Source organism: Stegostoma tigrinum, chromosome 9 (assembly GCF_030684315.1).
Source record: "Stegostoma tigrinum isolate sSteTig4 chromosome 9, sSteTig4.hap1, whole genome shotgun sequence".
Classification (NCBI taxonomy): domain Eukaryota; kingdom Metazoa; phylum Chordata; class Chondrichthyes; order Orectolobiformes; family Stegostomatidae; genus Stegostoma; species Stegostoma tigrinum.
Genome location: NC_081362.1, coordinates 26,141,031 through 26,168,920, shown reverse-complemented (window position 1 = coordinate 26,168,920; position 27,890 = coordinate 26,141,031). Strand labels below are relative to the sequence as shown.

General features: G+C 40.3%; 1 protein-coding gene across 11 annotated transcripts in view; it reads left to right on the top strand.

Annotated features, from left to right (window-relative positions):
• The window catches only part of afdna (afadin, adherens junction formation factor a), a 213,809-nt gene that overhangs the window by 155,319 nt on the left and 30,600 nt on the right, over positions 1–27,890 (top strand). For 10 of the 11 annotated variants that reach the window (XM_059648433.1, XM_059648432.1, XM_059648424.1 and 7 more), the window contains 6 exons: positions 1,885–1,950; positions 4,411–4,484; positions 6,742–6,860; positions 12,952–13,146; positions 24,258–24,349; positions 25,486–25,665. In XM_059648433.1, coding sequence (XP_059504416.1) covers positions 1,885–1,950; positions 4,411–4,484; positions 6,742–6,860; positions 12,952–13,146; positions 24,258–24,349; positions 25,486–25,665 — 726 coding nt within the window. The remainder of the gene's footprint in view (positions 1–1,884; positions 1,951–4,410; positions 4,485–6,741; positions 6,861–12,951; positions 13,147–24,257; positions 24,350–25,485; positions 25,666–27,890) is intronic. The other variant, XM_059648426.1, reaches the window with a different exon arrangement.

The window sequence follows — 27,890 nt, the reverse complement described above, 5'->3', positions numbered from 1 at the left end:
TTAGCCAATTGCTCATACAGTGCCAGGTACCTGGCTGCAAGTATCGGTTTAGAAAGTAAAATGCAGTGTTGCTGAGTTGTGTGGTAGGCAAAATGCAGTTTGGACAGATGACAGTATCCTGTTGGAGGAAAATAATATTCAATATCACCACTGCAAAGCAGCAACATGAAATTGTTAACTTGTTTCTTAAATTTTTGATATACTTTGCCTTTCCAGAGAATTAGCATCTGTTAGGTTTGATTCCATAATTGGGCAACACTTGTTGGAAAAAGAAAATGCTGCGCATGTTATTAACTGCACAAAAATCAATTTAAAATAATCCAAGGAGATTTTTAGAAATGACAGACTATAAATTTCAGGAACACATGCCCTGCAAAATAATGGAATATCTCAAACCTTGTTCTTTTTAAAATTACTGGCCAATTCAGCAAGCCTTTTGCTTCCCATTGGCTGAGGCGTTACCATGGAGAAAGCAATCAATACCCTTTTCTTTGATTAAAATAAATGGTTGTGGATGCTGGAAATTTGACATTGTTGCATTTATACTGGTGGATGCAAGATGAAAACTTTGAGCAAATATCTGTCCAGCACTGTTCAAGTTCTGTACCACTATACAATTATTATTTTAAGAGATATCATGTTAACAATTTTATGAGAACCAAATTGCATAGTAACAGTTGAACTTTAGCTGTTTGTTTCCAGGTGAATGAAATTATTTGATTTGCATAGTAACCATAAAATCTGTTTATGCTGAGTTCTCAAATCTATTATCTGACTGTCGCTTGTTGGTTAACCTTCTATCAATTCCTATGCTTATTCACTAAAGCGTAGAGTCTCACGTGCTGCTTCTCTGTCATCACAGCTGAACAACTGCACTTAAATAATTGCAGTGCAGTAAAGCTGCTTGAGAACCAGATGAAAAGCTTACTGATCTGATCGTTAGGGTGCAATTTAGTCACCCTGACCTCAAAGTACAATGACGGCAAACACGAGAACATTTAAAACCCACAAGTTACATACCATCTGTATTTGTAAATATGTTGCAGTTCCTGCATTGTCACTAGGTCAAAATTCTGAAACACCCTTTATCCTGAAATGAAAACTGTTTCCCTATTCCCACACACTTCCAGACCTGCTGAGTAGATTCAAGATTTTACATTTTCATTTGATTTCTAGTATTCAGTTGATTTTCACTTTGGATTTCTACCATCTTCATTATTATTTTTCATAAACTAATTTGATTTTATTATCAACTAACTCAACATATGCACCATTTTAGAGAAAAAAATCCCTTTTTTAATGGTTTGTTTTTGATACTATTTGAGGAGCTAGCCTAGCTCAATTTCTAAAGTAATGGCTAATTGTTTTGGGTGGCATGATGGTTAGTGATTAGCACCATTGCCTCTCAGGGCACTTTTTAAAAATCATGGCCAACTAACCTAACTTGTACATTTTTGGGAGGAAACTGGAGCGTGTGGAGGAAACCCTTGCAGATACAAGGAAAACGTGCAAACCCCACACAGTCACCTGAGGCTGGAATTGAACCTGGGTCCCTGGCAGTATGAGGTAGCAGTGCGAACCACCAAGCCACCGTGCTGCCAAGGAATCGCAGTAGTCCCTCCCTATAAATTTATTTCCAAATTAACTATTTTCTCTGGTACTTCATTCAGATTTGAATATCAGTCCAAATGCTTGTTTCATGTAACCTTTTCCTGATGTCCAGTTGTATATTATTAAGGGACCCACATTCATCTTAACCACCACCAATATTCCCAGATGATCCAAATAAATTATTCAGATGACCTACAACCTTCAACATATATCTTAGCTCAAGTAAATTTGTTCAGCTATTTGACACTGATGATCTACTTTCAATGTTTTCAGGGTGCAGGACAGGATAAACTAGGAATCTACGTTAAATCTGTTGTGAAAGGAGGAGCTGCAGACTTGGTAAGTGGACTTTATTCCTGTCCTGATTAAGCAGAAATGTCCTACATGTTGAATCACTCGAGGACTGATCCAGGTTAGATAAGTGAGTTGTGTGCATTCTTCTATAAAGTGAGGCGTAGTATAGATACATTTTGTCATTGTCTGGCTTCAGTAAACTACCTGAAATATTTTTGGGCAGCCTGATTCAACTATTTGGTGTCTGCAGTGTTAAACTGGCTGTTTCTGCCGTGTGCAAAACACTACTTGAAAATGTGTTCTTCTGATATTCCAATGCCTATGCTTCCCTCACCTGAGTGTTGCTTTGTGGGTGGGGTGCCTGGGAAAAAAAAGGGGCGGCAAAGTGGCTCAGTGGTTACCACTGCTGCCTCACTGCGCCAGGGATCCAGGTTCAGTTCCAATCTCAGGCGACTGTGTGGAGTTTGCACATTCTCCCCATGTCTGCGTGGGTTTCCTCTGGGTTCTCATGTTTCCTCCCATAGTCCAGAGATGTGCAGGCTAAGTGAATTGGCCATGCTAAATTGCCCATAGTGTTCAGGGATGTGTAGATTTAGGTGAGTTTATAGGGGAATGGGTCTGGGCGGGATGCGCTATGTCGGTGTGGACTTGTTGGGTCAAAGAGCCTGTTTCCACTCCGTAAGGATTCTACGATTCTGAGCCCATATCTAGTCAGCCATTTATCTCTCTTGGTATTTGTGACCTTGGCAAATTAGCTGTTACATTTCCCTACATTCCAGATATCCCTGCTACATTAGGATTCCATGGATGTCAATATACCCGAGTTACCAAAAAGTATTCAAATACAAAGTCTTTCTTTAAATGAATGGCTAGAAATGTTTATTGAATAGAAAGTATTGTTTCAGTAAATTGCTGATAAATTTTAAACCCTTCCCAATTGAGCGTTTTTCTCCAGCTACCCATGAAAGTAGCACTTGAAATGAGAAAAAGACATATGCAGGTGATGCAATTCAAAACATATTAGGAGAGTTTTAAACATTTGCTGAAATTTGAAAAATGGAATAAAAGTCTAATTTTGTTGAAACTGAAATGTTTATCTTCCTCCTATTTTCCTCATTTTAATAGCAATATAAATAATGTCATAAACAAAACAAAATCTAATTATTTGTAATCAAATTATTGCAGATGGTTTCCATCACACTGCAGTCTTAGAAATGCAGATCCTATTAGAATAGCCTAAGAGTTGATTAAAATTAGCTGTTGTTCATGTGGCACAGTGGTAATGTCCCTTCCTCTGAACCAGGAGGCCTGAGTTCAAGTCACACCTGCCCCAGAGGTATATGATAAAATTTCTGAATAGGTTGATTTGATAATATCTAACAACAGAAGTGAAGGCTTCTGTACCACCGTGATGGTGTCCAGGAGCCCATGGCTCATGAAAAGAGTGGTATTTAGTTGGGGGGCTGGAAACCCTTAAACTTTTGAGCTGTTGAGGACGATGTATATAAAATTAATTGCATTAGCAGCAACCATTCATATTTGCTCTGGCATATTGAGGTACCATTCATAATAATTTGCCATCTATTAACATGCTAATGAACATGACACAGGCTTATCAAAAATATGCTTTGGCCATAGATGTTGTTAAAACTTGTAAAACTGGTTACTTGACAACTGATGTAAATGAATCATTTAAGCAATTATAGTTAATAAACATTGCATACCAATAAATGTTCACTAGAAAATATTCACTAGATCCTTTTTTTGCTAGATCAGGTAAATTGTAGCTTAGTAACTGAAATAAATTACTTGTGCAATGCTCACTAGGATTCTGAAACAGACTTAACTGAATAGTTTTAATTCTTAACACATCTCAGCAAATGCTACTCACGTCTTCTCATCATTCTTGTTCTCATTGCTGCTCCCTGTGCGCTCACCTCCTGTCTCATGGTTGCAGCACTTTGTTTCTAATTCACAAAAACAACCTCCGTTGACTCATAACAAAGTATGGAGCTGGAGGAACACAGCAGGCCAGGCAGCATCAGAAGAACAGGAAAGCTGATTTCTTATTTTTCTGAAGAAGGACCCAGACCCGAAACGTCAGCTTTCCTGTTTCACTGATGCAGCCTCACCTGTTTTCCTCCAGCTCCACACTTGTTATTTGTGACTCTAACATCTGCAGTTTTTGCTAACACTTCATTGACTTATCTTGGACCATTTTCTCTGAAAGTCAGAAACTCTGATATCCTTTTCCTCTTAAATTTTAAGATTCTTAGTGCAAATATTTTAAATGACTGTGACACAATACAGCTCTATAGTGGGATTGAAAGCCCTTGCAGGTCCGATGCAGCCCATGGGCCATTGTTTTCTCACCCCTACCCTACATAAATTTTAATTACCAATCATTCCAAAAGTTAAATTATCTATAAGCTTTTTTCCTTTTTTCACTCTAGTACATAAGACAAGATACTGTCTAACTGTGACTTTCTTTCATTGTTTCTGCAGGATGGTCGTTTGGCTGCAGGAGATCAGTTACTGAGTGTAGATGGTCGTAGCCTTGTGGGACTTTCACAAGAAAGGTAATGCATACTTCAGTCTGTTTACTGATTACAGTGAGCTTGATTTGAGTTTTTTGAAGAGGTAATAAAAACATTGAAGGCAGTGTTGTCAACATTGTCTATATGGACTTTAGTAAAGCATTTGAGAAGGTTCTGCGTGGTAGACTGGTTAATAGGGTTAGATTATATCGGATCTAGTGGGAACTAACCAAATGAATATAAAATTGGTTTGAGGGTGGAGATAGTGGAGGTATGTTTCTCAGACTTGGAGGCCTGTGACCAGTGGTGTGCCATAAGGATGATTTTCATCATTTCATATAAATGATTTGGATATAAATGAGGTATAGAACATAGAACAGTACAGCACAGAACAGGCCCTTCAGCCCACAATGTTGTGCCGACCATTGATCCTCATGTATGCACCCTCAAATTTCTGTGACCATATACATGTCCAGCAGTCTCTTACATGACCCCAATGACCTTGCTTCCACAACTGCTGCTGGCAACGCATTCCATGCTCTCACAACTCTCTGCGTAAAGAACCTGCCTCTGACATCCCCTCGATACTTTCCACCAACCTGCTTAAAACTATGACCCCTCGTGCTAGCCATTTCTGCCCTGGGAAATAGTCTCTGGCTATCAACTCTATCTATGCCTCTCATTATCTTGTATACCTCAATTAGGTCCCCTCTCCTCCTCCTTTTCTCCAATGAAAAGAGACCGAGCTCAGTCAACCTCTCTTCATAAGATAAGCCCTCCAGTCCAGGCAGCATCCTGGTAAACCTCCTCTGAACCCTCTCCAAAGCATCCACATCTTTCCTATAATAGGGCGCCCAGAACTGGACGCAGTATTCCAAGTGCGGTCTAACCAAAGTTTTATAGAGCTGCAACAAGATCTCACGACTCTTAAACTTAATCCCCCTGTTAATGAAAGCCAAAACACCATATGCTTTCTTAACAACCCTGTCCACTTGGGTGATTAGTAAGTTTGCAGATGATACCAAAATAGGTGGTGTAGTGGACAATGAAGATTACCTCATGGTACAATGGGACCTTGACCAGATGGGCCAGTGGGCTGAGGGATGGCAGATGAAATTTAATTTAGATAAATGTGAAGTGTTGCATTTGGTAAGGCATACCAGGGTAGAACTTGTACAGTATATGGTCAGATCCTAGGGAGTGTTGCCGATCAAAGAAACCTAGGGGTGCGAGTTTGTAGTTCCTCAAAAGTGGAGTCACAGGTGATTGGCATGTTTGCCTTCATTGGCCAGTGCATTGAGTGTAGGAGTTGGGATGTCATGTTGCTGCTGTACAGTACAGTGGTGAGACTGCTTTTGGAATACTACACACAGTTCTGGTCACCTTTCTATAGGAAGGATGTCGTTAAATTTGAGAGGGTGCAGAAAAGATTTACGATGATATTGCCAGGACTAGAAGGTCAGACACTGAGGGGTGACCTTGTATAGGTTTATAAAATCATGAGGGACATGGATAGACTGAATAGCCAAGGTCTTTTTCAGAGGATAGGGGAGTCCAAAACTAGAGGCCATAGGTTTAGGGTGGGGAGGGGGGCTGGTAGAATTAAAATGGACCTGAGAGGTAACGTCGTCACAGAGGGTAGTGCATGCATGAAACCAAACTGCCAGAGGAAGTAGTGGAGGCAGGTGCAATTACAGCATGTAAAAGGCTTCTGAATGGTTATAGGACCAGGAAAGGGATAGAGGGATATAGGCCAAATACTGGCAAGTGAAACTAGGCCAAATTGGGATGTCTGGTTGGCATGGATGAGTAGGGCCTAAGGATCTGTTTCCATGTCAGTGACAGTCATTTGGAAAATAATTTTAATGGAAATCTTAAGCTGTGTGCTCCAAACATTTAGATAATGCAGTATGGGGAACATGAGTAGTATAAAAACAAATATGTCACTGTATGCTGGATATTAGTTTGAGTTACTGCCTCATCTCTACAGGTAGGCAAGAGCATGAGAGAGGCAGACTGCTTCACCCAAGACTGACCATGCAACTTTCTCATGCTCTGCTAACAAGCAATAGAGTTTAGGTAGGGATCAAGTTTGGTCAGAAATTAGGCTGGTAGACACAACATGTGGGAATGAGTTGAAGAATGCAAACTCTAATTTTTATATTGGGCAGATTTAATTTTAATAAAAGGAATGGTGTTTTTGTGCTATACCAGCGGTTTATCAAATATAATTTCTGAAAATTCTTAAATTCTGGCAATTAAAATTTAAATTATTAAACAAAAATCCTCTCTCTTTCAGGGCTGCAGAGTTTATGACAAGAACAGGTTCTGTGGTCACTTTAGAAATAGCAAGACAAGGAGCTATTTACCATGGTTTGGCCACTCTACTCAACCAACCTTCTCCAATGATGCAGAGAGGTACAAATAGTTGCAATGTTGTATTGCAAAAGGGATGCAAATAGTTTACAGAGAGGTATCGATAGGTTAAAGTGGGCAAAAAGCTAGGAAATGGAGCATAATGTGGAAAAATGTGAAGTTGTTCATTTTGAGAATGAAAACAAAAAACGTGTTATTTAAACAGAGAAAAGCTGCAGAAATCTACAACAAAAAAGGACTTGGGGCATTTGTGCAAGAAACACACAAAGTTAGCACATGAAGACTGGTAATCAGGACAGCAATGGCATATTGGCCCTTGTTTCAAAGGGGTTGGAGTATAAGAAAAGGGAAGTCTTTCTGCAAATGTACAGGTGCTGGTGAGACCACATCTGGAGTACTGAGAAGTTTTGGTCTTCTGATTTTAAAATAAAAGCTATTATTCTTTTGGATGCAGGTGTGAAAAGGTTTAGTCGGGTGCTCACCAGTATGGAGAGATTGTGTTCTGAGCAAAGGTTAACCATGTTGTGACTCTACTCACTGGATTTTAAAAGAATAAGAGGTGATCTCATTGAACATATAGGATTGCTAGAGAGTAAAAGCTGAGTGGATGTTTCCACTCATGGGAGAGCCTCTGACCAGAGGGCATAGTCTTAGAATTACGGGTTGTCAATTTAAGTCTGAACAGAGAAATTTATTTTTAGAATTGAGTCTCAGGAATTCATTGCCACAGGCAGCTGTGGGGGCAGAGTCCTTGAGTATATTTGAGGCTAAGACAGGTCCTTGATCAGGAGGGGTATCGGGGTTATTGCAAAAGTGGACGTGAAGAATGTAGGATCAGCCGTAATCCTATTGAATGGCATAGCAGGCTCGAGGGGCCAAATGGCCTGCTCTTGTTTCTGTTTTTGCTCATTACACTCACGTTCTGTCAAACAACATCTGAGAGCATAAATATTGGACAGGTAATATCTTTGATAACATGCCTTTCCAACCTAGAGGGTGAAGTTAAATAACTCCTGGCCCTCGTGATGAGCAGGGTATTTTCCTAGTGCAAGAGCACAGTTATTCTCATGAAATGTCACTGACTTTAAGCATGAACTGTTGCTGGGATAAAATCAGGGTCACAACCATTTATTGTGTGAGGAACGGTAATGGAAATGATTTTCCCGACACTGGCCAATTTGTGGGTGGTAAGTGGAGGCCCTCCAGCGCTAAGCATGATAATTGAGGGGAAAAAGCTCTCAATATTCAGGCTTTCATCGTGGAGAAGAGTACCTTCATTTGTAGTCAAGCAGGTGGAAAAGGATCTCATAAATTAGAATGTTAGACCCCTTGTCTGCTATCAAGAAACTGCTTACAGGCTAGGCCCTGATGCCCCTCAAGACCTTGTTTAATTTGGTTACTCTTGATGATAGACCTTAAAACTCCTAACAGACCGCTTATCATTCATCCTAAAATCTGACCGTAGGGGTGGGATTATGCAGGCAAACTATGAATTCTCTCAATTACATGCCTTCCAGTTTACCCCTTCCCAGATCAGGGGCCAAAGTCCTGCTTTTTGTCTCTCTCCACAGATGCTACCTGACCTAAGTATTTCCAACATAGTTTGTATTTGTTTTCTTAACATGCCAACGTTTCACCTGCAGTGATTGCCAGAAAAAGCAATTTAACTTGTCATTCATCTTAGACCTTGTTGTGCACAAAATTGACTAAATTTGTTTATAATAATACTATAAATCTCACAGTTGAGTTAACTTTGGTATTAATCTTGCTTCCATTGTTTAATAATCTACTGTTTTAATACAAGTTTTATTCTTCAATTCACAAGCTAGATGAAAACGTTCTGTTAATTTGGAAATTATCTGCTTACAAATTGCACATTACTTGCATTTTTTTTAAGGTATTTCTGTTATATTTGAATCTTGATCAGTCACTCCAAAACAGAGTTACAAGTAAATGTACAGATGCATTTGTTTCTTGTTTTGTGCTATATAACTGAGCTGTAAAGCAGGTTTGTCCAACACATGGTTCACTGGGGGATTCTATCTGGTCTGCAACCCGTGTTTCAAATATAGCTAGGTAGATGTGTAGCAAAGAGATGCTCCTCCAATCCAAGCATTCTTCCGTATTTGTTGCTAACAGACTCAATGAGCCTGCTCCTAGTTTCCTATGCTTCAAGTCAGCAAGTGGGCCGAAGGTAGAGGTTGGGAGCAGGTTGTGGAAAAACAAGACTCCTTCATGATTGGGCACCAGACAATTGAGGCCTGCATTCAATATGGTGAAATGGGTCTCCTGAATAGGTGCAGATTAGAAGTATGTTGAGAGAGATGTGCAGAGTGGGGGTGGTAGTAAAAAGTTTGTTGAAAACAAAAGAAATGCTGGGGATCACAGTGGGTCAGGCAACATCGACAGAGCTAATGTTTCAAATCTACATGACTTTTCATCAGAGTTGAAATGAATTGTGGAGGGGGCAGCATTTATGCTATAATTTGAGGCATATGGGTGGGGTTGGGTGGCGAGTATGAGAAGCAAAAAGACATTGATGGTTCACATTGTGATCAGAATGTGAGAATTACAGTCCCACTGGGGAGGGGGAGGTAAGAGAGGACATCGTAACAGAGAATGTAACAAGTAAAGCTAAAAGAATAGAAAGGAATGGGAGTTGGTTCATAATTTGAAGCCGTTGAACTCAATATTTAGTCCAGAAGGCTGTAAAATGCATGGTCTGAAGATGAAATGTTGTTCCTCCAGTTTGCGCTGGAGCACTGCAGCATGCTGAGGTCAGACAAGTGGGCATGCAAGCATGGCGCTGTGTTAAAATGACATAATATGGAAAGGTCAAGGTCCTGCTTGCACACAGACCAGAGGTGTTCTGTGCCTCCATTCCTCAGCAGGATGGTCAATACATTCTTGGCTTCTTCCTTCACCAGAGGCCTGAACACACCCCATCCACCACCACTCTCCTCTGCTTGGCTGAACTTGCTCTTTCACTGAACAATTTTTCCTTTAATTTATCTCACTTCTACCATGTCAAAGGAGTGCCTATGGGCACCTACATGGATCCCAGTTATGCATGTCTCTTTATGGGGTATGTGGAACAAATATTTGTTCTGGTCTTAGTGACCCCCCCCCCCCCCCCCCCACCACCACCACTTCTGCAACTCCGTTCTTCAATACATCAACCGTTTCGGTGCCGCTTCATGTTCCTGCCAAGACCTTTTAAAAAAATTTGTTTATTTTGCTTCCAGTTTCCACCCCTCAAACTTGCACATCATCCAATTTGACACTTTCCTTTCCTCAAACCCTCTTTCCATTTCAGGAAATAAATTGTCTGCTCCCATCCACGACAAAGTCAGTGACCGCTGTAGTTATCTTCACTACAGTTCTTCACACCCCACGTCCTTCAAAAATTTCATCCCATTCTTCTAGTTCCTTTGCCTATGCCACTTTCCAAAACAGTGCCGCTTACATGGCTTCCTTCTTCAATTATCATGATTTCTCTAATCTCTGGCTGACAGGGCCCTCAACCACATTTCAGACAAATCCATCAGAGCGCCATCACCCAACACATCTTCCCCTCACTCCCACTGTCTGCATTTTACAGGGATCATTCCCTCTCAGACATGGGAGTCTACTTATTGACCACTAACATGCGCACATGCTCCCCATGCCACCTTTCCATGTAACACCTGCCCCTTCATCTCCTTCCTGCTCACCATCCAAGGACTTAAACAGCCTTTCCAGGTAATGTAGCATTTCACCTGTATCTCCTCTAATCTTGTATTTGCTGCACCCAATGTGGCCATCTCTGCATGGAAGAAACTAAATGCAGACTGGTTGACTACTTTGGAGAGCACCTAGTCTTTGTGCAAGCATGACTGCAACCTTCCTGTAGCAGGTAGTTTTAACACAGCATCCTCCACACTTCAGTTTGGCTCTGATGAAAGGTCATCTAGACTCAACATTAACTTGCGTGTGCTCTCGCTCTTCCTCTTGTGCGCGCTCTTTCTCTCGCACGCGCGCGCGCTGTCTGTGGATGTTGCCTGACCCGTTGTGATCTCCAGTATTTGTTGTTTTCAGTACAGATTCCAGCATCTGCAGTAATTTGCTAATATAATTGAGTAAAAAGTGCATGTTGGGTGGGATTTGGGACCTAGTCCATAGAGTCATACAGCCCGGAAACAGACCCTTTGGTCCAATCAATCCACACTAACTATTTTTCCAAGCTAAACCTGTCCCACCTGTCCCACCTGCCTGCCCTTGGCCATACTCTTCCAACCTTTCCTATTCGTGAACTTTTTCAAATATCTTTTCAACATTGTAACTATACCTGCATCCACCACTTCCTCTGGCAGTTCATTCCACACACGAACACACTGTTTAAAAAACAAAGTTGCCCGTCATGTCCTATCTAAATCTTCCTCCTCTCTCCGTAAAAATATGCACCCTTGCTGTGACCTTCTTCCACCCTGGAGAAAAGACCCTTGTCATTCATCTTATCCGCGCCCCTCATGATTTTATAAACTTTAATAAGAAGACCTCTCAACCTCACCACCTACACTCCAGTTTAAAAAGTCCCAGCCTTTTCAGTCTACTTTTATCTCAAACCCTCTACTTCCATCTCAATCTCCAGACCAACTACTGGACCCCTTAGTTACTCCTTTCTTGGAATTTTTAAAATTTATGATTACTGTTGTGCCAAACCTTATTTTTCTGAGAAACATGCAGAAGTGTCTGCCCTACAACCAGTATAAAAGATTATCCTTTTTTTTTTTGCAAACACAAAAAGGAACAATTGATATTTTAATGCTTTCAATTTCCACATATACTCGGACTTTGGAAGTCATTCAGCTGAGATTTTGCAGGATGAGAAAGGAAGGAATTAACTAGGACTATTATGAAATTTCCTTCTTTCGAAATAAAGTTGTTCCTTGTCTTATTGTAAGTTCAGACTCATGCTACTGGGATGCGTTATTTCTCTTTGTCATTCAATGCTATTTTCTTACCGAATCATTGCCAAAATGTTGTATTCGTCTCCTTTTCATTTTTCTGTTACCTTGTTGTATATATCTAATTGAAAACAAATATATTTCCTAGTGGCAATCCTTTTGCCCAGTTCTTAAAATCTTATAATCTTAGAATCCCTACAGTGTTGGAACAGGCCTTTTGGTCCAACAAGTCCACATCGACCCTCAGAGCATCCCATCCAGACCTATTCCCCTATAAACCGCCTAATCTACGCTTCCCTGAACACCGTGGGCAGTTTAGCATGGCCAATCCACCTAGCCTGCACATCTTTGGACTGTGGGAGGAAGCTAGAGCACCTGGAGGAAACCCACACAGACATGGGGAGAATGTGCAAACTCCACACACAGTTGCCCGAGGGTGCAATCAAACCCTGGCCCCAGGTGCTGTGAGGCAGCAGTGCTAACCACTGAGCTACCGTACACTGGATATGAGTGGACACTTCTTATTTTTGAGAAACATTAATATTTGGCACAACTGTAATCCATAAATTTTAAAAATTCCAAGCAAGGAGTAATTGAGGGGTCTGATTGTTGGTCTAATTGTAAGACTGGAGTAAACTGAATAAAAATAAACTGAAAAGGCTGGGACTATTTAAATGATCATTGCTCTGCAGTTTCTATTTTAATCAACTTCAATGAAGTGCTAGCATCAGTCTTTAAAAATGAGGCCGTTAACAATGGAATAGGGTAATAAAACTCATTTTTAGTTGGAAAACCAGGCAGTTATTATAATTTTAGTTACTATAGTCACAGAGGACCGTGGTCTCATTGGAGAGAGATGACTATTGTTCAATTAACCTGAGGGTCACCACACCTCAGGTGAGGGGTGAGATTGAGGAGTTGTCCTTCATGGTCATCTCAGACAGTGGTAATTGAACCCACGATGCTGGCATCAACTCACGTTGCTAATGAGCCATCCAGCCAACTAAATTAACCTCTTGTAATTTTAGTAACAGTGTATAAAATCCTTTTCCAACAAATATCTAGTTTCAAACCTGAAGAATATGACATTTATAGATTACTCATTAAAAGTACTTCTAAGGTAATTGTGGTACCCAACTCTTTATACAAAGCTTGGAAACAACTGAATTCTTTTTGTCCACGTTCAGCCTCTGATCGTCGTGGCACAGGCAAGCCTCGCCCCAAGAGTGAAGGCTTTGAATTGTACAGCAATAATCCTCAAAATGGAACACCAGAAAATTCCCCGATGGGTTGGACAGAATATTCTGAACCAAAGAAACCACCTGGGGATGATAGACTGTTGAAAAACCGAGCAGATCATCGATCTAGTCCCAATGTTGCAAGTAAGCACGTAGTCCTGGATTTAGCTTCATAGTTATTCTGAGGTACACATTTAATTAGTAAGAGGAATGTTTACATAAACAAAGAATAATTGATTCTATTGCATTTGGCAGGAAAGCTCCTTAAAGATATTAACAGCTTAAACTTGCTTGCATGATACCAGTGAACTTTCTTCTAGTCTGTCTTTACTCCTGGATGGTACAGTTTGGTTTCATAGATGGTAATCCTCCAATATCTTATTTCAACTATACATTGATAGTATATCTAGAAACCATGTTTTAATAGATTTCCAGCTAACTACTAATCTCAAGCAATGTCTGTACTCCCATGCCTTCTAATAGTGGTTAGCCTTTGGGACTCCTGACCTTCTGCTGTAGATCATAATGAAGCATTTGAAAACACAGCATTATAACCTCACGGAAAATGGATATCTATTGATTACTATTAGATCCAGAATTATTACTAGTATTAGATTGTGACCAAAAATAGTTCCCTGCATAAATATAGAAATTGTGATAAGCTGGGCAGCCTTGACTTTTGCTTAACTTACAGGGTTGAATAGAGTCCTTAGTAAATGAGATTGTGTATGGGTCTCTCTCAACATAGGCTTAATGGGCAAAATAAGCTTTTTGAGAATGTTTTATTTAAAAGTTCAAAACTTTTGTCATATAATGCCATGGCAGGTGCATTGGGATTTTCATCACTTGGGGCATGATCATAACAGGAAAAGAATAGGTTGCGTAAAGAAATTTGTAGACAGTTGCCTGAATCTGAAACTATATTGTATTCAATAGACCTTACCAGTTGTCTGCCACAAGTTGAAGAGTTACTACACAGAATGTGGTGAGTTGGCCACAATGTATGCTGGTGTAAGCAAGTGTAATTTCTGACACACTGTAACAGAACTTGAGATTTTAAGTTTTATTCCATGATTGTTGAGGATGATTCACTTAGGAAACATAAGTCAGTTAAAGAAAACTGCAGGTCTTGGTATTACTAATTTTGCCTTTGTTCATTTAACCCATTTTTGGTAATGTAAAGATAAATCTGTGTTCCTTGACTGGAATATGAAGTAACACTTGATAATATTTCTGCATTCAAAGGTGATGTGACTTAATTTGTGTTTATATTCAGGTTTTAAATTTATGGAAAACCCTTAAACAGTTATCAAAATAATATAGAGCAATTTTTTTAAAGACATCAATGAACATTAAACATTTAATGTTTAAAATTCTAATTAATTTTTATCCAGGTGTTATTAAACTAAGAAAATTACCAGATGTAGCTGTTCAGTTTGGTCTCCAATGCTGTAACCGTTCTACGAATTATCAGCTTGTTGTGTCCATGCCACCTCTCTGGCAAAGTACCTAAGGATATCTCTCTCCCTAGCCCTTTATTAAGGACAGTAGACCATATGGCACTTCACATGAATCTTTTAGGGCTTATCTGATTCCCTTTTGAAAGACCTGATTTTGTCTATTTCCACCAAATTTGATGCATTTGAGATGCTAACTGGACACTATATAAATTTTCCTTGTTTTTGTTTGTTCTTTTGTAACCATCCAACTTTAATTGGTGTCCCCTGTTTTTCGTTGTCAGTGGGAACAGTTCCTGTCTTAGTACTGTCGGCACAACATTGTGGGCTGAAGGGCCTGTTCTGTGCTGTACTGTTCTATGTTCTACTCTGTCCAGACCCTTTATGATATTGAATGTTTCTATTTAGTCACATCTCAACATTTACTTTAGAATAGCCTCAGTTAGAACAGTGTGTGCAAGAGGAATTTGGGTCTGGCAGCATCTGTGGAGAGAGAAACAATGTCAACCTTTAAGTCTGATTACTACTTTGGAACTAGTCTGGATTTTCCACATACTGGAAGACTTTCATTATTGGAGCCATTCTAATTGATCTTTCCTTCTCTAAAGTTTTGAAATCATTCATAAAGTGCAATGCCCAAATTGGGCAAGGTATGTCCAGTTGATGTTGAACCAGAGTTTTACAGAAGTTTAGTAAGTTGTTTAACTTATCTATTAAGCGGTTTATTTATTTATTGTTTATTAAAGTTATCATTTTAAAATTATTGAAGTCAGAATAGGGTTACAGTTAATTGTGTAGCTCAAAGATTGTTATGGGAGAATTGACTGCACAGCTGGAATTAAACTGGTATCTAACTGCCATTACGGACATAGGGCTGCAGGGTGACCAAGGTTGAGAATTGAATGTTCAATGGCTTTCAACATATTAGACAGAACTAGGACTGGTGAAATGATTTCTTTCCTTATTCCACTCCTTCAATGGTCACTATAGAGCTTGAATTTCAGATGACGGGTAAAATTTTCAGTTTTAACAATAATATATATTATAGTTGTGATCTCAGATGATGGTAATGTTGAACACGTCAGATCTCAGAATGGCACCTAGCTTGAGAGATCATCTATTTAGACTTTTTGCAGTATTTGGTCAGATTCTGAAGTCAAAAGAATTGCAGATGCTGTAAATCCGAGAAACAAACAGAAATTGCTGGAAAAGCTGGGCAGGCCTGGCAGCATTTGGAGAGAAATCAGTGTTAGCATTTCAGTTTGAGTGACCCTTCCTCAGAACTGGCTGGGCCAACATTTAGTGCAGGCTCCTAGTTGCTCTGGAGGTCATGGTGGTGGTGAAGGTGAACTGTGGCTTTGAACTACCATTGTCTGTTTCATTTATATAGGCCCACAATGACATTAGGAAGGGATTCCCTGAATTTTGACCCAGAAAATTTGAAGGAAGCTAATATTTCCAAATCATGATGGCTTGAAGGGGAAGCTTACAGGTAGTGTTCCCATGCATCTGCTGCCCTTATCGTTCTGATAGTGGTCATGGATTTGGAAGCTGCTGTCTAAGGTATATGAGTTACTGCAGCGCATCTTGCTTGTACAGTCTGCTGCTTGTTATCTGGTCTCAGTCAAGTGGGCTGCTTTCCTGATGGTGTCAAGCAGCTTGTGTTGGTGATACATTCATTCAGGCAAATTGGAACAATTCCATCTTGACTTGCACCTTGTAGATGGCAAAAAAGCTGTTGGTTTTTGATGTCCATATGTCAGATCATGTGACCTCAAGAATATTATGCGACATGATTTGACTTGAGCAACTGTAGTGTTCTTTGCAAACGCAATGGTTTCCTTGATGAAGCTAGTCGCCTGCCGTTCGAAAATAACATTATATCAATATTGCAGGGAACGCACTTTCATGGATATTCAGGAAAAATAGGCAATAGGGAAAAGGAAGTAGAGTCATGCGATTTAATAAAAGCTGCACTCGGTGCATTAATGAGAGGATCTTTTTGGAGGATCAAGATGTAGAGGAATCAGTTTGGGTTGAACAGTGGGTAGAAAATCTTAGTTGTTTATAAGCCACAAAATTGATAATGTCAAGCATGATATAAACCAGCGGTTAATATAACAAAAATAGTACAGCAACTATGGGAGTCTGCATATAGACAGGTAAATATAAATAGCAGTAACCCTGTGGGCACCAGTTCTTGCTATGTACATGAGATGCTGTCCTAGAACAGTATGTTGAGGAGCTAACTAGAAAATGCACTATTTGAAATCTAGTATTGAGCATTAAGAAAAGGCAAATTAATAACCCTGTAAAGGAGCATCCTGGAAAGAGTGACCATAATGAGAAAATTCAAAACCATGAACTCAGCTCTTGAGCCTGCTCTGCCATTCAATAAGATGCTGACTGATCTGATTGCAACCTCAAATCGGCATTTTTGACTTCCCCTAATAACCACCTGCCCCTTGCTCGACAATCATTCATCTTATCTTTTGCTTAAAAATGTTCAAGGATTCTGCTTCCACCATCTCTTTAAGAAGTGTTTCAAAGATTTACACCCCTTTGAAAGAGAGAATTTTGCTTCATCTCAGGTTTAATGGATGATCCCTGGATTTTATTTGTTCTAGATCATCCCAGAAGAGAAATCATCCTCTCCAAATCTGTCCTTTCAAGACCTCTCAGGATCTTGTATGTTTTAGTCAAGTCACCTCTTACTCTCCTAATATCTAAAAGGTACAAGCCTAGCCTGTCCAACCTCTCCCTATAAGCCTGTACCCCATTCCAGCTACTAGTCTAATAAACTTTCTCTGAACTATTCCTTAAGGAATCTATAGGAATAAAAAAGATTAGCAAACACAAATATGGACCTAGTACATGCAGAAACAGAAGAGTTGTGATGGGAAGTGAGGTAATTGCAGAGAATCTAAACAAATACAACCAAGAGAAGAGAAAAGAATGAGAATAATAAAGCAGTCATAGAGAAAAAGGCTATTTGACCCAACACATTCATGCCACTAGATTAGCCCCATTTTTCTGCATTTGGCCCATATTCATCTAAACAATTCCTATTCATGTATTTGTCTTTTTAAATGTTGTAATTGTACCAGCATCTACCACTTACTGTGGCAGCTCGTTCCATATACAATCCCTCTGAGTGGAAAAAGTTGCCAGTCAGGTCCATTTTAAATCTTTCCTCCTCTCACCTTCAGCCTATGCCCTCTAGTTTTGGAATCCCCACCCTGGCAGGGGGAAACACCTTGGCTGATCACCTTATCTATGCCCCTCATGATTTTATAAATCACTATCGGGTCACTCCTCAGCCTGCAATACTCTGGGGGACAAAGGTCCTAACCTAACCAGACTCCCCTTATAACTCAAACTGGTGGTATTGTTGTAAATTGTTACTATTGTTACTAGCCTTGGTAGTATTGTTGTAAATCTTTCTTTTTTGCATCCTTCCTATAACAGGGCAACCTGAATAGTTCGCACTATTCCAAATGTGTTGTTATCAATATATTGTATAGCTTGAACATGATATCCCACCTCCTGTACTCAGTGCTCTGACTGATGAAGGCATGTGTTCCCATTGTCACCTTCACCACTCTGTATAGCTGTGACGTCAATTTCAAGGAGCTAAGTACTTGCACTGCCAGATCTCTATTCGACAATGCTCCCTGTGACCCTACCATTAATTCTAAGTACTGCCGTACTCTGTCTGAACAAAATCTTACCTCCCAATTTTCTGAATCAACCTCTACCTGCCATTCTTCACCCAAAGTCCCAATTGATCAAGTTCCCTTGTACTCTTAGATAGCATTCTTCACTGTCAACAGCAAACTTACTAACTATACCTCCTATATTCTTATACAAATCATTTATATAAATAATGAACAATAGAGGATCCTGCACTGATCCTTGTGAGACACAACTGTCACAGGCTTCCAGTCTGAACAACAACCCTTTACACCACCCTCTGCCTCATCATAAAACCAATTTTGTATCCAGTTGGCTAGCTCTCCCTGGATCCCATGTGATCTAACCTTAGTGCCAGTCCACCATGCAGTGCCTTGACAAAGACCTTTCTAAAGTCTTTGTAGACAACATCTACCTCTTGATGACTTCTTCCAAAAAATTCAATCAATTGTGAAAGATGCAAATTCCCATATACTAGGCCATGCTGACTATCCGTAATCAGTCCTTGCCTTTCTAAATGCCTGTTGATTATACCTCTCAATCTTTGCTGTCAGGTGGCTCATTAGTCTTTAATTCCTTGGCTTTTCATCACAGCCTTTCTTAAATAATGGCACAACATTAGCCACCTTCCAGTCCTTTGGCACGACAACCATGGTTGTTGACAACATAGATATCTCTGCTAGAGGCCCCACAATTGCTTCCCTATTTCCCACATGGTCTTGAAATACACTTGATTAGGTCCTGGGTATTTATCTACATTAATGCATTTTAAGACCTTCTCTTCTGTAACAGTAATTCAGTTTAAGATATCACCATTTACTCCCCTGAGTTCCCTCGCTTGTATGTCCGTCTCCACAGAAACATATCAGAAACAGATCTTGCCCATCTCCCATACTAAAGCTATCTCCCCCTTCTTTGCTGTCCGGATTTCCTCGTGTACTCCAAACCCCCATACTCCTCAAGGGATTCACTTCATCACAGCACCTTTCTGTGACTCATGCCACCTCCTTTTTCTTCACCAGAGCCTCAATATCTCTTGTCATCGAGTATTGCTTACTCTTGCCAGTCTTGCCCTTCACGCTCTATTTTACTTTAGAAAGTCTTCCACTTGCCTGATGTCCCTTTTATCTGCAGACAGTTTCCCCAGTCAACTTTTTGAAAGATCCTGTTAATACCATCAACATTGGCCTTAACTTTAACTTGTGAACCAGGCCTCTCCTTGTCCATAACTATTTTAAGACTAATAGAATTATGATCACTGGTTCTAAAGTGCTCCCTCATTAACACTGCAGTCACTTGCCCTGTGTTATTTCCCAAGAGGCTGTCAAGCTTTGCCCTTCTCTCATAGGGACAACTACATATTGATTGAAAAATCTGTCCTGAACACACTTAACAGATTTCTCCCTATCCGTACTCTTAACATAGACTGAAACTGCCATAGTGTTTGGAAGTTAAAATCCACAACTATTGCAACGTTATTATTTTTATAGCTGTCTGCAATCTCTACTTGCTCGTCAATATCCTGCTATTAGGGTACCTATAATACAACTCTTCCAGCCATTACCCCTGCTTATTTCTCAGTTCCACCTGGCATAGTCTCACTGGACGATCCCTTGGGAATGTTGGATGGACTGCCCTAGTATTTTCCTTATCAAAAACGCCACTCCTCTATCTTTCCCGTAGCATCTGAATCCCAGAGCATTAAGCTACCAATCCTGTCCTCCTATGAGACATGTTACTGTAATGGCTATAGTATCCTAGTCCCATGATCCCATCCATACTGAGTTCATCTGCCTTGCCTGTCAGACCTTTTTGCATTGAAGTAAATGCAGTTTAATTCATCAGTCTTTGTTCCCTATTGCACTGTTGCCTGCCTTGTCTACTTAGCTAGCTCTCTAACTTTTGGTACTAGCCTCAACCTTCTGTTTTGCCTCAGTACTGTTTAGGGTCCCACCCCACTGCCAGAATAGTTTAAATCCTCCCAAGTAATCAAATCTCCTCTTTAGTTATGGGTTGCCTACTGGTTCAGGTGAACTTGTCCTCTTACACAGGTCACCGGTGTCCCAGAAGAGATCCCAATGATCCAGAAATCTGAATCCCTGCCGTCTGCACTAGCTCCACAGCTATATATCTGTCTTATCCTCCTGTTCCTACTGTCATTGGCACACGGCACAGCGAATAATCCAGTAGTTACTCCCCTTGAGGTCTTGCTTTTTAACCTCCTGCCCAACTCCCTATATTCACTCTGCAGGACCTCATCCCTTTTTCTGTCTGCTCATTGATGCCAACATTTACAACAACCGCACTCACTTCTGAGAATTTGTTGCATCCATTCCAAAACATCCTTGACCCTAGCAGTGGGGAAGCAACACACCATCTAGGAGTCCTGCTTGCATCCATTGAAATACCTAACTGTGCCCCTAACTAGAGTCCCCAGTCACAATTGCTCGCTCAGACTTTGCCATACCCTGTTTTACAGAAGAGCTAGTTATGATGCCACAGATTTAGCTACTGCTGCTTTTTCCCCTGAGAGGCTATTCCCACACATCCAACAGTATCTAAAGCTGTATAATTGTTTGAGAAGGGGATAGCATAGGAGAATCCTGCACTACCTGTGCTGGCAGTTATCCATCTACCTGATTTGAATCTGCAGTGTGACCACCTCTTTGAAGTTACTACCTATCGCACTGTCTGCTTCCTGCATGAACCTCAGTGAATCCAACTGCTGCTCGAACCAATCCATGCAGTTTGAGAAGTGCTACCCTGTCCCACTTCCTATAGATGTAAGTGCCAGGAACACTTGACTGCTCCCTGACATGTTTGACAAGAGAAGCATACTACTCCACTGACTACCATCTCTGCCCCTTTAACAACAGTAGACTTTGGAAATAAAAACTCTTATCTTGCTCTTGTTTCTGCTCGCTGCCCTAAACAAAGCCCAATATTCACCTAAGCCCACACTTAGAAGAACCAGCAGCACTTGCACCACGAAGCAGCCTGTATCAAAAATAGTTAGAGCATGCCTTCCTTTCATTTGCTGCCTGCACAAACGCTGTTGAAACATTCTTTTTGAATGTTTGGTGTATTCCTGACCTGCTGGACCTGTGGAAGTAGTAAGAGAAACAAGACACAACAAGGCCTCCCTCTCCCACTTCACTAGACTGTTACAATTAGCTTAAGTCCCAGTGTTTCACTCTGTCCAGCTTGCACTCTGACATTCCATAACTAGCATTGGAGAAATTAAGGGTGATGAGTTCCCCGGACGTTATCTACATCGCAGTGTTTTGAAAGAGGGGTCCGTAGTCTTAGGGGATGTGTTGGTGAATATCTTCCAGAATTCTGTAGGTTCTGATTCTGGAACATTTATTGCAGATTGAAAGATAGCACAAATCAGAATCAAGGAATCCCTACAGTGTAGAAACAGGCCCTTCAGCCCAACAAGTCCACTCCGACCCTGAGAGCATCCCACCCAGACCCGTCCCCCTTTAACCCACCTAATCTACACATCCCTGAATGTTACAGGCAGTTTAGCATGGCCAATTCGCTTACCGTGCACCTCTTTGGACTGTGGGAGGAAACCACAGCACCAGGAGGAAACCCACACAGGCGCGGGGAGAATATGCAAACTCCACGCAGTCACCCGAGGCTGGAATTGAACCCAGGTCCCTGGTGCCATGAGGCACAGTGCTAACCACTTAGCCACTGTGCTATTCCGCCCCATGCAAATGCAACCTTTTTTTTTGGAGGAGGAAGAGAAAATGGGAAAAAACATAATGGGAATCCACATTATGGGAGAGATGTGTTTACATTGGAGAGGGTGCAGAGATTAATCCAGAATGCTGCCTGGGCTGAAGAGAACGCAAATAGACTGGGACAAAAGCCCAAATTGCTGGAGAAACTCAACAGGTCTAGCACCATCTGTGGAGAGAAAGCAAAGTTAACATTTCGTATCCAGTAATGAGTTTCAGACGAGAATTATTTTCCATGGAGCTGAAGAGACTGACGGGAGCATGGTTCAGATGTATAGAACTGAGGGGCAGAGACAGTGAAGAAACGTTTCACCCAGAGGCTGATGGGAATCTACAACTCACCACCTGTAAGTGTGGTAGAGGCAGCAGCCCTCAACGTTTTGGTATTCAAATGCAGACTTGCAGTGCCAAGGCATACAAGGCAATGGGCCAAGTGCTGGAAAATGGAATTAGAATACTTGTTGTTTTTGTCCATTTACAGACCGATGGACCAAAGGGTTTTTACTTTACTTTTCTCTGTTATGGACCTCTATAACACTCGTGTCTTTTAGCCTGATATCATTCGGAAAAATGTTAGAATCAAAATAAAGCATGTAATAATTGTTCACTTAGTAATGATCTAATTGGACAAAGTCAGCATTAATTTATTGCATGATTGACAAACCTGATGGAGAATTTGTAAGGATGTAACTAGCAGAACAGACAAGGGGAACCAGTGAATGTGAAAATATTTGGATTTTCAGAAAGCTTTCAATAAAGTAGTAGGTGTTTTCTTTTGAGGATTGGTAAATTGGATGCATTTGTGGTTTGGCAGGTAACCCTATCTTTATTCAATAATCTGGGGTTCCTACTTTTGATTCCTGCTCATTCCTAGCTTCCTAAATCCCACCTGTAAGACTTCATTCCTGAATATCCCTCTGTCATTCGTCCTGATTTACCAGGAAGTCTGGCTATTCATCTCCCCTCAGTGTTCTACAGCTGCTCAATGCCTTCCTTAAACCTGGGAAGGAAGTAGCACAGCATCATGGATTCAAGCCTGTTAAGTGCAGAAACACTGGCTTCTCTAATAAGGTTCCATTGTAACTATTGTTTTCCCCCTTGGATAGTCTAACCACCAATGGGTTGTGGCTGCTCTCCCCCCAGATGAGCTATCACTCTAGCTAGTATTAAGGACTGAATACAAATTGAGTTGCACTCCAGGATTCCTGCAGTACCTGGTTGGTCTGATTGCCGTAAATGTCTGGTGCTGCCTATTCCCCCTCTGAACACCCTTGAACTCTGAAATAACAGCGTGTTATGGATGTACCAGATTGATGCTATCTGCTGCTGTTCAAGCACTGAAACCCCGACATTGAGCTGCTCAGCTGACAACAGCTCCTACACATGTTGTCCAAGAGCTTCCTGGAATTTTCAAATAAAAAAGAATAAGCACTCCATAGAACTGAGGAATCCTACCACACTTCTGTCTAGGCGAAATGAGCAAAAGACTTACTGAAGATGTTTGTATAACCTTGAGATTCATGCTGCCACCACTGTGTTTCTTTCCTTGTCTGGAACTGATCTGTTTAAAGCATGAGCTCTTCATCTTTAGATTCTATGGACAACTGATTTCCCCGATCTGATTTAATGGGGTGTTTTTTTAGATTAGATTCCCTACAGTGTGGAAACAGGCCCTTCGGCCCAACAAGTCCACACTGTCCCTCGAAGCATCCGACCCAGACCCAGACCCAGACCCATCCCCATCCCCATATAACCCCCACATGCCTGAACACTATGGGCAATTTAGCATGGCCGATCCACCTAGCCCGCACGTCTTTAGACTATGGGAGGAAACCGGAGGAAACCCACTCAAACACTGGGAGAATGTGCAGACTCCACACAGACATTTACCCAAGGCAGGAATTGAACCCGGGTCCCTGGCGCTATGAGGCCACAGTGCCGCCCAGTTGATTTGGTCTCACTGTTCATTGATTCCCTGCCTCTGTTTTCAAGTGTTGGCCTCCAAAACTCGCTCTTCTCAGGCTCACACTGACAAAAAGAAGTGTATCTGCTTTGTTGAGCAATGTGTTGCCAACAATTTGTCATTGAGTCGATCGTACAAAATGGCTATGTATGAATTTTAAGAAGTTTCTTATTTATTGTGAGATAGAGGATACTGCCGACGCTGGAGTCTTGAGATAACAAGGTGTGGAGCTGGATGAACACGGGCCAGGCAGAATTAGAGGAGCCGGAAAGCTAACGTTTCGGGTCTGGACCCTCCTAAAGAAGGGCCGCAATTGTTTATTGTGTTGTGCATAAGAAATTAATTGTATGATGTAAATAATTAATGTTGTATTAATTCTGTTTGGATGAGAAGACCAACCTCCAAGTCCTGGTGTGAAGCCTGTTTATTCTACTGCACCTACCTCCAAGATCCAGTCAGTCTCCACAGGGAACCTTTGTGCAGAGGTCGGTATTTTGTGTAGGTTATGGGAAACAGCTATTTGATCTGTTTTTTAAAAAAGTTAGAAGGTTTTGAGTACTAAAATTACACTGGTGTTTGAACAGCCCTCTAATACCATCATCCTTTTTTAAGTCAGTCGTGGGATATAATGTCGCTGGCTGGGCCAGCATTTATTGCCCATTCCTAGTTACCCTTGAGAAAGGGGTGAACTGCCTTAAACTGATGCTATCCATTTGGTGTTTATTGACCTACAATGCCTTTGGAGGCTGTTCCAGAATTTTTACCCGGCAACGCTGAAGGAATGGTGATATATTTCCACGTTCTATGATTCTAAGTCATTATGATGACTGCCTTTCTGGAGGTTGCCATACAGTGCTGATGGTAAGCCGCCCAACAATGGCAGGACTGCAGTCAACTAATTAGCCACTTTGACAGTATTGTAGAAACATTGCAATTTTGCCAGCAGGATGCAGATGCACCCAAGGAATTGTGAGAAAGTACCTGCAAAGAGGAAGGTTGAGGTTGAAATACTGTTGAAGGAGATCTAAGTATTTGTCAGAAAATGTTAAAGGTTGCTGTCTTATGCAGTGTTGTTACCGGTGAGTATGGCATTCCTGGACAGGGTGGTCTCCAATTGTCATAGGTCCAACACACTACTGCCCTGATACTGTTGAGCAGAACTGCTGGAAATATGCCGGAGAAGTTCCGTCTCAGCAGTACTCCCACTAGTTACAAGGCGTCAGCTACCAGTCTGTCTTGCAGTGTGCTGTGACCACAACCCACCTAGTATTCACAATGGGATTGTAAATGCTGAGCCTTAAACTCTGCCTATGGATGGCTTGTGATTCTTTTAAAAAGGAAAAACCTTTTTTGTTTTATGTTTTGCAAGTATGTAAATAGGAGTTATTTAACCAATACACCTAACCTGTAATGCTGAACAGTGGATTTGACATGGTTCTTGCAGCAGAACCTATAAATATAAAAGCCCTTTTTTAAAGAAGGTCTTTAAGAAAAGTTCAATAACAATCATATATTATGCATGATATATTGTAGCCTCTAAACTATTTATGATTGATATTTTTAATTCATGTATTTTTAATGCATGCCTCTTCAGTTAAATAAATTGTTAATTCTACTTTAGGAGCAAGTATTACCTACAAGACCAGAAGCCTATCCAATTCCCACGCAAACATATGCCAGGGAATATTTCACCTTCCCAACATCTAGATCCCAGGACAGAGTGAGTCCTGTGCTTGGACAGTGGCAACACTATGATGACACAACATTGATACACGAGCAGCCTTTCAGTGGCACCATACAAGTAAGAGTATTTTTTGAAGAACATTATCTAGATATTGGAATAGAATAGAAATACATAGAATAAATCATGAGTGTTTTTAAAAAAAGATCTGAAGATGTTAGCATAAACTGCGGTATTAGTTGCATATTCTCCTTGTGTTTTAGAATGAATCATAATTCAGTATGTGATAGCTTCTGGTTTCAAATGTATTAGTACAGCATTTCTCCAGGTACAACAGCTGAGACTGGATGTTAACACTGCTTAATACGTAAAGCTGTTTATCACCTACGCTGAGAATAAAGGGAAATAAAAAATGAATGAAAGCTCCTGTAAAATGATGACCTGTTTTATTTCAAAGCTATTAATGATGGCAAAATTGTTAAGTGTGCTTTAACTTTTGAATTTAGTTATATAATCCAAGTTAATATTGAGTGCAAAATAGCTTGTTTTAGCTATTCTTGGAAGGATAATCTTGACTTAATTAAAACTTGATGCTACTTCATTGGAAATTCAGACAACCTAAGTCTGTGTACCTTCCTTCTTTTTAGAGGATGCTCATTAATTTTGGATTATTTATTTAGCTGTATGTTTAATAGCTGCAGAAATATCCCAAGTGGTTTCACTTATAGAGAAGCAACTTCAAGTTCAAAAACATAAACTAAGATGAACCAATCTAGAATTGATAATGCCAAAAAAATGAAAAGGACAAAGTTAAATGATTTAAAGTGAGACATTTTATCAAACTGTTGCATAGGTTGCCAGAATATTTTATTTACTTTAGCCATACCTGTTTGCAGTTCTTGCATATAAGTTGAATGCAACAACAGTCTTGTATATCTTCACTATGAAAGTTGAAGAATTCTCCTGTGTAAATTACTCAATGTGAGTTTGATAATTCAGTGTTGACTACCCTTCAAAGTTAATTCATTCATTTGAAGTACTTTATGAAATTGTAAAGATATGATGAGGCATTATATAATTGAAAGCTGCTGCTTTAAATATGAAGGTTAACAGGAACTCGTTGCTTTGTTCTGGTTCAGTCTCCCATTTTGCTGGTACCACTGGATTTGCAGGGTAATATTGCTGTTCATTTTTAAGGTTGACCATGGACCAGTGATTCTGGAGTACGTTCATTTTAACCAGCAGTGTTGTTGCTACTGATTGGGAGCAACAGTAGAATAAGAGAGACTGGATATTGCCTAGATTCAACTGCAGATTGAAAACTGATCCACTATTTGTCTACTGCAGGCCATAGTTAATGTAACTAAGTGACTTCATTGTGTAACTGCAACTAATTGGGTGAATCTGTGGATTAGAATCTGGTTTTCACCTCTGGAACCTGCAGTATAGCTCAATCTAGAAGAAAATATGTGTTAGCTACAATGATTCAGTGCGAATGTCTTTGAACATGAGATTATATCAAATTGTCTTTACTGTGGTCCTAATTAAAAATGTTATGGGTCATAGCACAATTGGAAAATGTCCACAACTGTACTGTTGTAGTTGGAGGCGAAACATGGGACAGAATAGCTGGAACTTTGCTACACCAAATAAGGTCAAATCAGTTCCATTTTATGATGCAAGTTCCTTTTTAAATGTTCCTAGAGTGTTCTGTGTCACTTGTCCAGTAGCATTTCCCTGATGGATGCTTGCATTTATCAAATGACTAACTTATTTTGTTCACATTCACTTGCATTGTTAAATGGGAGCAGATGTGCTTTTCTTTAAGATCACCAATCTGCATTGTCACCATATGTATGGAACAGGTGAATGAAACAAAAAGAGTGTTTGCTCTTTGGGAAATGCATCCAAAGATTCCATGCACACTACTTTTGTTTCAGATACCCTTATTTAGTACATCTGGGATTTTGAGGTTTGAGAAGTAAACCAGAAATATATTTATAATATTTTAAAGTTTACCAATTAAATTATGCATGGATAGAATAGATCTTAATCAGGTGTAAATGATGATGGTTAGCGAAATGTAACTGAAGTAACTTACGAAAGTCTGAAAGTATAAGCCTCCTTTGTTATCTTAGTCCGCCTCTGTAGGAGCTATGAAGTGGGGCCTATATATGAGAAAATCTGGAAGGCATAGTTTCCTTGATATAGCACATTAGCTTATTTTGTATAAGCAGTGTAACCTGAGGAGAAATTTGAGACCAGCTTAAAAACAGTGAGTAAAATAGTTTGGGGAAAAAATTGTTATTGAAGCAAATATTTCTGTAATACATTGCTGGACTCTC